This window comes from Colobus angolensis, unplaced genomic scaffold (assembly GCF_000951035.1).
Source record: "Colobus angolensis palliatus isolate OR3802 unplaced genomic scaffold, Cang.pa_1.0 Scaffold273, whole genome shotgun sequence".
In the NCBI taxonomy this organism is placed as follows: Eukaryota; Metazoa; Chordata; class Mammalia; order Primates; family Cercopithecidae; genus Colobus; species Colobus angolensis.
The window spans coordinates 2,728,157-2,740,181 of NW_012115966.1; the positions used below are offsets into that span (position 1 = coordinate 2,728,157).

At 44.2% G+C, this 12,025-nt stretch overlaps 1 protein-coding gene across 1 annotated transcript in view; it reads left to right on the plus strand.

The window, feature by feature from the left end:
- AKNAD1 (AKNA domain containing 1) overlaps nt 1-12,025 on the plus strand; it is a 40,119-nt gene that overhangs the window by 18,171 nt on the left and 9,923 nt on the right. The window contains 5 exon segments of the mRNA XM_011948143.1: nt 752-905; nt 3,393-3,520; nt 3,951-4,032; nt 7,844-7,935; nt 10,867-10,961. Of these exon segments, the coding sequence (XP_011803533.1) occupies nt 752-905; nt 3,393-3,520; nt 3,951-4,032; nt 7,844-7,935; nt 10,867-10,961 (551 nt within the window).

A 12,025-nucleotide genomic window follows, 5' to 3' on the forward strand; every position in this document is an offset into this window, starting at 1 on the left:
TTTAACTGTATTACATTTGTTTTCCTATGTTGTTCTCTCATTTGTCATTGACTTGTAAGTTATGCCTAATATTCATTTTTATTTCCTATTTAATCCAAAGCTATTTAGGTATTGAAATTTCTAATTAAATAGGGTTTTCTTGGGGGGCTATGTTTTCGTTGTTAATGTCTAGTGATAAGAGAATGTAGGTATAATTTTTAATATTTTGGATTTTCTTGAAATTTTTCTTTCTGGGCTGTTACAAGGTAAATTTTTATAAATGTAACAGATTTGAAGAAAATGGATTCTCTTTGTTGGGTAAAATATATATTTATATACACATACATATATTCATATGGGTTAGAACTTGTTAATTAAATTATTCAGTTATCTAATATTCTTCCTCTTTTCAAATTCACATAAATTTCCATAGAATCACAGTTCTTAGAATCCCTTGCAAGGGACCTCAAAATCATCAAATCCGGATAAGTAAGGTACAGTATTGTTGTCCCAGGTTATAAGTGAGACATTGGAGGCCCAGAAATGCTAAGTGATTTGTACACGGATATGCAGCTAATGGAGAGCAGGTGAAGATCAGAGCCCAGGCTGTCAGAGAAACTATGAATAGTCACGCAGGCTCCCATTATCCTTTGTGCCAGAAGACAGGCCACATTAATAATATAAATCAGTGCTGTATTCAGGAACCGTCGTTATTAATTAGAATGCCAACTACATAGCCCAGAAGATGCCTGTGTGTTTATTGTGTACTTAGAAAAGTGGAAGGTGAAATCTTCAAGTTGGAGATGCTACTTGAAGATGTTAAAGAGAAAATGGATGAAAGCAAATACACTTCAGCTCCTTCTCCTGTGAGTTCTCCAGTTACCCTGGATGACTTGGCCTCCACCTCCTCTTCATTCTCAAATGAGGTAATACAGCAATGTACAGCCTAATTTTGTGCCAGGAAAAATGGTATTTATCATTTATAGACTCCTAATTCATGGATTCACTGAATTTCATTTTAATATCTCATGAAAACTTAACTTTCCAAAGTCCCATGAATTATATTATTTTAAATGGAACCAGCTTCTAAAGATTAGAAGCATTTCAAGTGTTAATTTTTGAAACATCTTTATAGTTTAGGATGTAACAACGCTGTTTAAACCCACTAAACCACTGAAGAGCTATTTCTTCCAGATGAATAAGAAAGTTTTTGTAGATCATATCTGGAAGAAATAATTTTTTTCTTCATAGTTTTGTACTCACCCAGGCAGGAGTGTGATGGCACGATCTCAGCTCACTGCAACCTCTGCCTCCCAGACTCAAGCGATTCTCCTGCCTCAGCCTTCCAAGTAGCTGGGATTACAGGCGCATGCCACCACTACCTGGCTAATTTTTTATATTTTTGGTAGAGAAGGGGTTTCACCATGTTGGCCAGGCTGGTCTCAAACTCCTGACCTCAAGTGATCCGCCTGCTTGTCCTCCCAAAGTGTTGGGATTACAGGCATGAGCTACCTGAAAATAAAGAATAGCACACTCAGTGAAATAATTATTTCCCATGAATCCACTTCTGCATTTTCCTTTTCTCAAGTTAAATTCTTTTGGATTTCTACATATGCAAGATTCGGAATTCAAATCAACCACCACCGTCTTTCTACACTTTTTGCCTTTGTAGCCTCAACTATCAGAACATTCAGACTAAAATTAAAATTCTCAGAAATGGAACCATTTAAATAAATACCTTAAATTGACTCTTTAGTTTCATACAGTATTTGAAGCCACAGCCTGGGGCTGATATTCCAACTTGAATGAGGATTTTGTCAGAGCAAAGGACAAAGTGACAAAGATTATGTCAACATTAGCCCTTTCAAAGAAGTGTTTGCCTTCTCAAAGCACTTACCTGCCTGGCAAAATCTCACTCATTCAAGTCCCAGCTCTACTGTCAGGTCATTTATGAACTCCTAGTCAGCCACCCTCCTCACCCCCAAGCTCCCCGATCCCCTGCACCTGGAGGAATTCTTGGCCCCAGCCTCTGTGTCCCCGCAGCACTGGGTCTCGTTTGTCTCTGTGACTCTGCACTCATCTTTGAATCCTGAATGTCCAGCTGAAAGCCCAGGAGAGTCGATGCTTCACAGAGGAAGCCCCGAGCCACTGCGGATGTAACAGTCCATCTCAAGGCACCCAAGCAGTCTCCAGGCTCACAGCGGCTGCCCTGCTAGTCTTGGACCTGCAGGAGTCACGAGTCTTTGTGAGGCCACCTCAGGGTTGGCCCTGCCCTCTACCTGGCGGCTCCCTGGGTCTGGATCTGCTCTTCTTTACTTGGTCCCAAGTTTACAGATACTGTTGTGAAATGATGAGAACTCTCTAAATAACTCTGTGGTAAGTGGCTCTGGAAAGAGTCTACTGCTGGCATCCTTCATTCACTCAGCAGTACGTATTGCTATATGCTAGCCCTTTTCTAGGTACTGGGGATACAACATGAACAACAGACAAATCACCTGCCCTCAAGATGCTTACATTTCTGTGAGAGAGACATATAATTAACAAATTAAGCTGAGTGTGGTGGCTCACGTCTGTGATCCCAGCACTTTGGGAGGCTGAGGCAGGCGGATCATGAGGTCAGGACTTTGAGACCAGCCTGGCCAACACGGTGAAGCCCCCGTCTCCACTAAAGATACAAAAAATTAGCCAGGTGTGGTGGTGCACACCTATAAACCTAGCTACTTGGGAGGCTGAGGCAGGAGAATCACTTGAACCTGGGAGGCAGAGGTTGCAGTGAGCCAAGATTGCGCCATTGCACTCTGGTCTGGGCGACAGGGCAAGACTCCATCTCAAAAAAAAAAAAAAAAAATTAAATTAACATATAATTATTAAAAGTTAAAAGCATGGTGCAGAAAATAATAATACATTCTGCATGACTCTGAAGCTAGACTACCTGGGTTCACATACTGGCTCTGTCACTTATTAGCTTTGTGATCTTAGGAAAGTTATGCAACCTCTCTGTGCCTCAGTTCTCTCTTCTGTAAAATGGGGATAATAATATTTGCTTCACCGGGCTGTTATGATGTTTAAATGAGTTTATATAAGTAATGTGCTGAAAATAGGGCCTGGCTCACAGTAAGCACATTACTCCTGGGTGTTAACTATCATGACTCTTAAGTAATGGGATATGACCAAAAGTAACTAAATGCAGAAGGTTTGAATTACTAAGGGAGAAGGTTTTTCAGAGAAGGTGAGATTTGGACTGAGTCTTGGGGGATGAGAAGGCAGCTAGGTAAGGAGCTGGGGGAGATGGGTGGGGATGCCAGGCAGGATGTTATGGTGTCTTAGGGGCGCTGTAGGGATGCTGAACTGATTTTGAGTTACCTCCTGTGGGACTGTGGCTCTAATTCAAGTCCTTTTGTGTGGCTCCCCAGGTTCCCAAGGAGCACCCTGGCCACCTTCCTGGGCCTCAAGGCTCAGGTGGGAGTGAGGCGACAGGGACACCCCAAGGAGGGCCGCAGGAGGCCCCCAAGGAGGAGCTCTGTGAGCTGACCCCACAGACGTGAGTTACCGCCCTGCAGCCCCAGCAGACACAGGACACAGCAAGAGGCCCTTTCCTCATGCAGCCTCCAGGGGGGCCCACGGGGCTCCCATAGGAAAAGCAGTCTTGGACCATGAGTTACAAAGCCTGGGAGCCTGGCTCCTCACCTGCCCCACCAGCAGGGCCTGGCCAGCCTCTGCAACCCTCTGGGCAGAGATCTGAGGGACGGGACGGCTAGGGCTGGGGGACCAGGGGAGAGGTGAAGGTCAAATGACCACACAAGGCCCACAGCACTCTTTGCCTTAGGTTGCTCGCTCCCACCATCCCAGGGGTGCTAAATTAAATTCCCAATGATTCTGCCAGAATAAAGCCAAATGATTCCAAATAGTGGAGCTCCCAGTAGCTCAAGAACTGATTTTAAAATTCAAACTGCTTTTTTTTTTTTAATTAGTTACCTAAATGGTCATTTTGGAGATACAACTGTCCAGAACCAGCCAGACCAAGTGGCCATGAGGCTGTCTTCTAACTCTGGGGTAATGTCCTGCAGCCAGGGCCTGGCTGGGTTCTTCTCATTGTTGGTTCTTTAACTAAAACCAGTGTTGCCGAATGTGACTGTGAAATTGGCATAATCAAGATCACCTGCCTCTTCCTAATGGCATCCTTGGTGTCAGTGCTGGTGATGGCTGGTACTGCTGATGGTTTCCGACTTTCAGCACTCCTGAGAAACTTGGCAGGCGTACCTAGACCGGAGCTTCTCCAACTTCTCTGAGCCTACGAATCAACTACAGATCTTGTTAAAATGCAGGCTCTGATTCAGTAAGTTTGGGGCGAGCCTGCAATTCTGCATTGCTAACAAGCCCCAGGGGATGCCAAAGCTGCTGGTTCTGGTCTGGGGACCACACTTTAAGTTCCGAGGGTCTAGAGATTATTTCATTTTGAATGAATTGGAAATGCTGGGATTAACAACCCTGGGGTCTTAAATGATAGCAATATTATAATAAGCAGTAAACAATGATATAATAATTCTGTTGGCTCAGAGCTTTACAGTTTGCAGAGTCTTTTTGCTGAGGAAGAGTAATTTAGAAAGGTGAGATTTGTTCAGGGTAAATGATAGGTGATATTAAAGCCCAGGTCTCCAACTCGGGAAGAGGGGCACCTCCCTGCACTCTGCTAATGTAAATTTGCCTTAAATGTCAAGTGCAGAAGTCACTCTGTAAGCTTAGCAGTGATAAAATATAAAAATTAAAAAAAAAAACACACCAGAAAAATGGATGAAAAAACCCTTTTTTAAAAATTATAAAACTGATACATGCTTATTACAAAAGAAATGAGAAAATAAAGAAAAGTTTGTAAAGAAGAAACTTCCACTGAGAGGAAAATCAATGCTAATTTTTTTTTTTTTTTTTTTTGAGACAGTCTTGCTCTGTTGCCCAGGCTGGAGTGCAGTGGCACAATCTCGGCTCACTGCGACCTCCACCTCCTGGGTTCAAGTGATTCTCCTGCCTCAGCCTCCTGAGTAGCTGGGATTACAGGCATGTGCCACCACGCCCAGCTAATTTTTGTATTTTTAGTAGAGAGGGGGTTTCACCATGTTGCCCACACTGGTCTAGAACTCCTGACCTCAAATAATGCACCCACCTCAGCCTCCCAAAGTGCTGAGATTACAGGCGTGAGCCACTGTGCCCGACCCATTGCTAATATTTTAGTGTATTTCCTTCCAGTCTTTTTTTCTTCTATATATACATTTTGACCAAAATAGGATTTTACTCTCTCTATATATATAGTTTTATGCTTTTCATTTAATGTTATATTTTGAGCAGCTTTCCACATCACTTAGAATAAACCTATCACTTCATTTTTGATGACTGCACTATATTTCATTATATTAATGTACTCTGACACATTTAGACAATCTCTCATTGATGGACGTTTCATTTTTTCCAGTTCTTTGATATCATAAACATTGCTTCAGGTAACATCATTTGACATGCAAACTTTTATAGTTGATCATTTCTTTAGAATAAAACCCTAGGATTGCAGTTAATGGTTCAAATGGTACATGCTGAAAATTCTGATAATCTGGCCTTTAGGAAGGCCATGGGGGTTTATAGGCTGAGGGCAGTGCATGGGAATGTTGGTGTCTCCAGTTTGAGCCTGCCCTAGATATTTTTTTCTTTTTCCAACTTTTGCTAAATGCATAAGTGAAAACTGATATCTCATTATTTTAAACTGGCTATTTTTGAAATCCAACCTATTTTCATATGTTTCTTGGCCACTCGCACCTCCTCCTTGACAATATTGATTATTTTAAGTTGTTTACAAAACTGAAACCATAGTCAATTAAAAAAATGTAGATGGACAACTGAGAAAATATTAAGAGCAAATAATGTTCATTGTTGAGAACTTCATTATATCAAATGCTGTGACAAATTCCCCAATGAGCAGAACTGTGGTTAAGAACACAAGCATACTGGCTGGGCGCGGTGGCTCACGCCTATAATCCCAGCACTTTGGTAGGCCAAGGCGGGTGGATCACTTGAGGTCAGGAGTTCGAGACCAGCCTGACCAACATGGCGAACCCCTGTCTCTACTAAGACATACAAAGATTAGCTGGGTGTGGTGGTGTGTGCCTCTGGTCCCAGCTACTTGGAAGGGAGGCTGAGGTGGGAGAATCGCTTGAAACTGGGAGGGAGGCGGAGGTTGCAGTGAGCCAAGATTGCACCACTGCACTCCAGCCTGGGCAACACAGAGAAACTCCATCTCAAAAAAAAAAAAAAAGAACACAACATACCAGTCAGATAGGTAAAAGTTCAAATCCCAGCTCTCCCACTTACTCATGATGCGACCTTGCCAAGTTGCTTAAATCCTCTGAACCTCAGATTACTCACCATTAAAATGGAGACAATGTGCCAGGATGGTTGGAAGTATTAAAGAGACTATAAAAGAAGCACCTGGCATATCATGAACAACTAACAAATGGTAACAGGAAAACACTGAAACCCTCCAAGAAAATTAATGGACAAAGGACATGAGCTAAAGTCACAAGTAAGGCCGGGCGCAGTGGCTCACGCCTATAATCCCAGTACTTTGGGAGGCCGAGGAGGGCGAATCATGAGGTCAGGAGCTTGAGACCAGCCTGGCCAACATGGTGAAACTCTGTCTCTACTAAAAATAAAAAAAAATTAGCTGGGGGTAGTGGTGGGTGCCTATAATCCCAGCTACTCAGGAGGCTGAGCCAGGAGAATCGCTTGAACCCGGGAGGCAGAGGTTGCAGTGGGCTGAGATTGGGCCACTGCACTCCAGCCTGGGCAACAGAGTGAGACTCCGTCTCAGAAAAAAAAAAAGTCACAAGTAGGAAATACAACCAATAAATCAACAAATAGTAACAGACTTACTTCCTTTCGTCAAGGAGGAAACGTAAATTAACACAAAAAGTGACACCCCCCCCACCCACCACCTCATTCAATTAGCAGAAACATTTTCAAGTGGTAATTCCTGATGCAGAGGAAGGTGTGGTCAAACGGAGCCGTCCACACTGTTGGTGGCTGTGAAATCTGTACAACTTTTGTGGAAAGCCATTTGGCAATATGGGTCATCACACAAACATGTTCGCAACCTTTGGCCCAGACATTTCCTCAGGAAGTAATCCAAGATGTGGAAAAAGCTATGTGTACAATGATGCTTCTGCCATTGTTTATAATGATGGGAAAAGTACATTTATTTTTTACTTACCTAAAGGGTAAGACCATAGTCAAAAACACAGTGGGTGGTATCAGCCCTCACAGGTCAGTGGAGTAATTGTTTTGTGTTAGAAAGGGATATACAAGCAAGCATTTAGGCCCCCAGACAGTCCTGAAACCTTGTTTTAATTCATAGCTGAATATATTTCTTTGGAAAGGCTTTTAGAGCTCTACTAGCCAGCGGTCAGATTAATAGACCTAAAAATTGTGTTCCTAAATCTGTTCATTCTCTGGTGAAGCTTGGAGTAATTTGAAACTAAGGGAAAGATAAAAAGGGGAAAGTGTTCTGACATCTGTATACCAGATTTTAAAATCTGTTTAGAGGAGGAAAGAAGCAAGCCAGGGTGGAAACTTCCATTCTTCAGCCCAGGACGTTAGAGGCGCAGCGCCGACCGAGTGAGACATCAGAACTAAGGATGGGCTCTTCCTTCTTTTCCTCCTGTCCCCCTGCGCCTCCGTTTCCCCATCTGGAGGAGAGGTTTGGCGAGTCTCTCTCTCTCGGCCTGACGTGGCAAGTTCAGCCGGACCTCAGATGCTTGCCGGCCTGTGCGCGGCGTGAGTCACATCCTCTCTAACATCTCCATCTGTGTGCTTTGTGGCGCAGGAGGACCCCAGCGGCACTCCAGGAAGGCAGGATTGTGCAGAGACGACGGCACCCAGTGCGAGCTGTGCCATCTGCCGCAGGCTCCTTGAATGGTGAGGGCTTCTTGTGGCTACATTCCCAGGGTGGATTGGAGGCAGTCCTGGCATAGTAACTCCAGCGAGAGTGGGCGGCAACTATCTGAGGCCGCTGGCTGAGTTATAGAGTCACAGATCTTAGGCCCGGGGCACAGAGCCCAGCCTCCCTCGTACCCTACAGATCCGGTAGCAGTGGTCCTCAACTGGGGAGAACATCAAGATCACCATGAGAGATTTCACAATCATGCACATGCCTCCACCCAACCTACCATCTCAGCATCGCCAGCGGTGGGGCTCTGGTAGGAATAGTGCTTTTAAATCTCCGCTGGTGATTCGGATAAGCCCCGTTGGTTAAGAATCATGGTTACAGCCCACGGAGGGTGGTCCCATAGGCTTTTGAACATTGCCTACATGGGGGATTCTTATTCTGTATAACAAACAGCTCCCACCATCCCTACTCTCTCCTTATGATGAGCAAAAGTCTTCTCTGTTGGGTTTCACCTGAGCCCCCCAGTCCCAGGAACAAGCCTCATCCCTCTTCTCAGGGCTGACTTCTTCCCATTCCTAAGCTCGACATCTTCCAGAGCTAACAAGCTGTAAATCATGTAAAATCCTCAGGAGAAATTCTTTGTTTTTGAAACACCCATTGGTGCAACTATTAATCCGTGTCGATTCAGTATCATTTATCTGAAGCTTCTTTCAGGTAGCGAGAGATGTTACCTCTAAGCTCACTGTGGACTCCAGCCAAAGCTTGGCTCATTGACCTTTGGAAGGTCGAGAGTCAGGGAGGCAGCAGGTGTTAAGCAACCACTATTATATGTACGTAATGAACTCTAATAGAAGCAGATGACAGGGTCTGAAAGACCGAGGCCTCCTGTTAGAAAGCATTCCGTTGTGGGAATGGGCACCTGCCTTAAGTGTTGTAATGAGTGTCCACCCCTGAAAAAAGAAGCTGCATGAAGCTTGTGCTAAAAATGGTCATGTGTCATCGTGTGTGGGTCATTAAACCACTATGTCACTCATCAGCTTTGAGCTCCCCTTTAATCCAAGGGGCACTCAGGAAGCTTACTCACTGAGTCATCCCAGGCCTACTATTTTTATTTACTGAATTAAAGTCTAATTTTGGATTTTTAAAGATTTTACTAAGTATAATGAAAGTATTTTGACATTTAAAAAACATTTTTATTAAGCATTCAAGGTACTAAATTTCTCTCTTCTAAATTACTAGTGTATACCCTACAGAAGTACATTAAGTACCAAGACAGGAACCAATGTTCCAGACTAAATCATACTTTTTTATGATAGCCAAGCTGGAAGGACAACCAAGTGTACAATCAAATCTCACAGTGAATCCACTCCTGGGGAGTGATGAGGAGATACACATGACTTAGGAATTAAAATCTTGGTAACCTACATAATCCCTGAGGAATTATTGATTGAAGGGAGGGCTATGTACTCTTTCTGTTAGAAGATTAAATCTCTCTCTAGTGGGGCTTGTCCTTTATGAAGCTTGCTGATGTACATATTATTTTCAGGATATTTGTAAATTGTTTATATGTAAGTGGATAAATTATATATGTATAACATGTAAAATATGCTTATCCCTTTACGTTATTTCTGATGCAAAACTTTGGATTTAAGGGTGCACTTTAGCTGCTTTGTCTTGTTGAAAAACTGTCTTCTCCAGTGGAATTAAGTTTGGCCAGAAGATTTGAGTGCACAAAGGAGTTTAAAAGCAGAAAAGCCCTGTGTTGGACTGCACACACTTGAGTGAGATCCAAGTTTCCCACTTTGGAGAGCAGATGTTCAAATGCCCCAGAGGAGGAGGGTGGAGACAGAAAATGAGGTGTGAGAAAATATGTGACTCAGGAGGACAGCATGTTTTTCCAAGAGGAGGGAAAGGGCCTGGCTTCTCAGCCCCAGCCCCACGAACCCACAGTCCCGTCCCTTCTCCGCCAACAGCAGGCCAAGGCACAGCACGGCGAGCGTGTGTTTGCCCAGCAATGCCTTGGGCTCAAACCCCAGCCCTGGGCAACCTGCCTCATTCATACCAGGATGTCTTGGGCATGATGCCTTCCACACTAAGAATGAACAACTTTCCCTGGGGGCTATTACTGTATCCCAGGAGCTGAGCAAGAGCTTTGTTCAGAACTGTTATTAATTCGAATTCCTTTGGAGGAGTTGGGATTTCTGAGGAGGAGGGAAGAAGCTGCAGGTGGGCCACAGGAAGGCTCCTGAAGAATGTCCATTGCAGTTGCTTCTTTCTGATGCCACCTGGTGGCCATGTGCAACCAAAATCACCTCCACATGCTCCCACAGCCTTTAGTCCCACAGATACCTGACAAAGCCCACTTTGCTGGAGTTGTTGGATATAATCAGCTTGTACTTCCAGGGCCAAAGCTATGTGACCCATTACTGACGTATAGCATAGTTTCTTCCCCTGGTAGGAACTGTTTGTTTGTTTGTTTGTTTGTTTTTGAGATGAGGTTTTGCCATGTTGCCCTGGCTGGTCTTGAACTCCTAGTCTCAAGCCATTCGCCCTCCTTGGCCTCCCAAAGTGCTGGGATTACAGGCATGAGCCACCACACCCAGCCTGGAATGGATTTTGATGCATGAAGAAAACTCCCAACTTTATAATTCCATACTTCAAATGTGGTTTGTAAATGTGTATATGATGATTAGATATTAACCTCTGCAGAACAAAACATTTATTTTTCATGTCTTGTGTACATTTTCTTATCAGGCCAAATTGTGCTGGGGTGCAGCTTTTTGTAGAAAAGCTCTCAAACAGGCAGGCAGACGAGAGCTCTGTGTGGAGGATGATAAGCCCCTCCCACACTGTTCCAGGCTCTGATATAACAAAATTTAACGTTTCAGCTTTACCAAAACTTTCCCTATCTCTAGTGGACATACACTGAAAGTTTACAGGATCTCTGTGCCCTTTCTTAGGAAGCCAAAAGTGGAGAAAAAGGGCCACACAAGGATCCACTGTGGAAGATTTTCAACTGTTCATGAAAAGGCACCACATTCAGATTCCACTCCCAGTAAGTTGACGGGCTTGGGCTGGGTGCTCAGTCTTCAGCGTCCCTCCCCATGGAGTCTTCTCACGGTGGGCACCAGCTTGCCATCTGCCACTCTAAGAGCATTCTCCTACGCTAGGATGTTGCATGATGTATTTATTTATTTGCAAAATGTAAAGAATGATTAGGCTAGGCATGGGGGCTCATGCCTGTAATTCCAGCACTTTGGGAGGCTGAGATGGGTGGATCACTTGAGCTCAGGAGTTCAAGACCAGCCTGGCCAACATGGTGAAATTCCATCGGTACAAAAAAATACAAAAATTAGCCGGGTGTGGTGGCTTGCGCCTGTAGTCCCAGCTACTTGGGAGGCTAAGGTGGGAAGATTGCTTGAGCCCTGGTCGAGGCTGCAGTGAACCATGATCATGCCACTGCACTCCAGCCTGTGTGACAGAGTAGGACCCTGTTTCAAAAAAAAAAAAGAAAGAAAGAAAAAAGAAAAAAAGAATCACTTTCAATAAGATGTGGTTAAGTAGAGTGAAGCATGAACACCTGTTTCTAGCTGAAAATGAAGGACTCCACAGACTCAATCACAAGATGTCTTTCAGTCTGTCCATCCTCATCCTTCCCACATGACCCATAACTGTACCTGGTAATGTTACTGGCTACATGAGAGTTGCTGCTGCCTTGGATATATACATTTCACAGAAGCAAAGAAAGTTGGAGCTGGGAGGTGTCCCAGTGCATGCAATTCAATGGTTTTTAGTCATAAGATCCTTTCTGCAAAGATAGTTGAAGGAGAGAAACATCTAGCAGAACTGCCCTGGGAGAAGAGGTGGGGCTGGAGGCCTCTGCTCAGGCAGCTTCTCAGCTTAAAAATCACCTCTGAGCCTAACCTACCTACCCAGCTTGTCTCCCCAGCTTATGCATCAGGAAGTTGCACTGGAGAGCTGTCCAGGCTTTCTTACATCTGGACTGCCTGTGGCCCAGAGCCGTGCCTCCAGCTCTGCCTTCTGTTCTGTCACACTTCGTTCTGCACTGGCCTCTCTGTAGACAACACATTTCCAAATAATAATAGGGTTCATTGATTG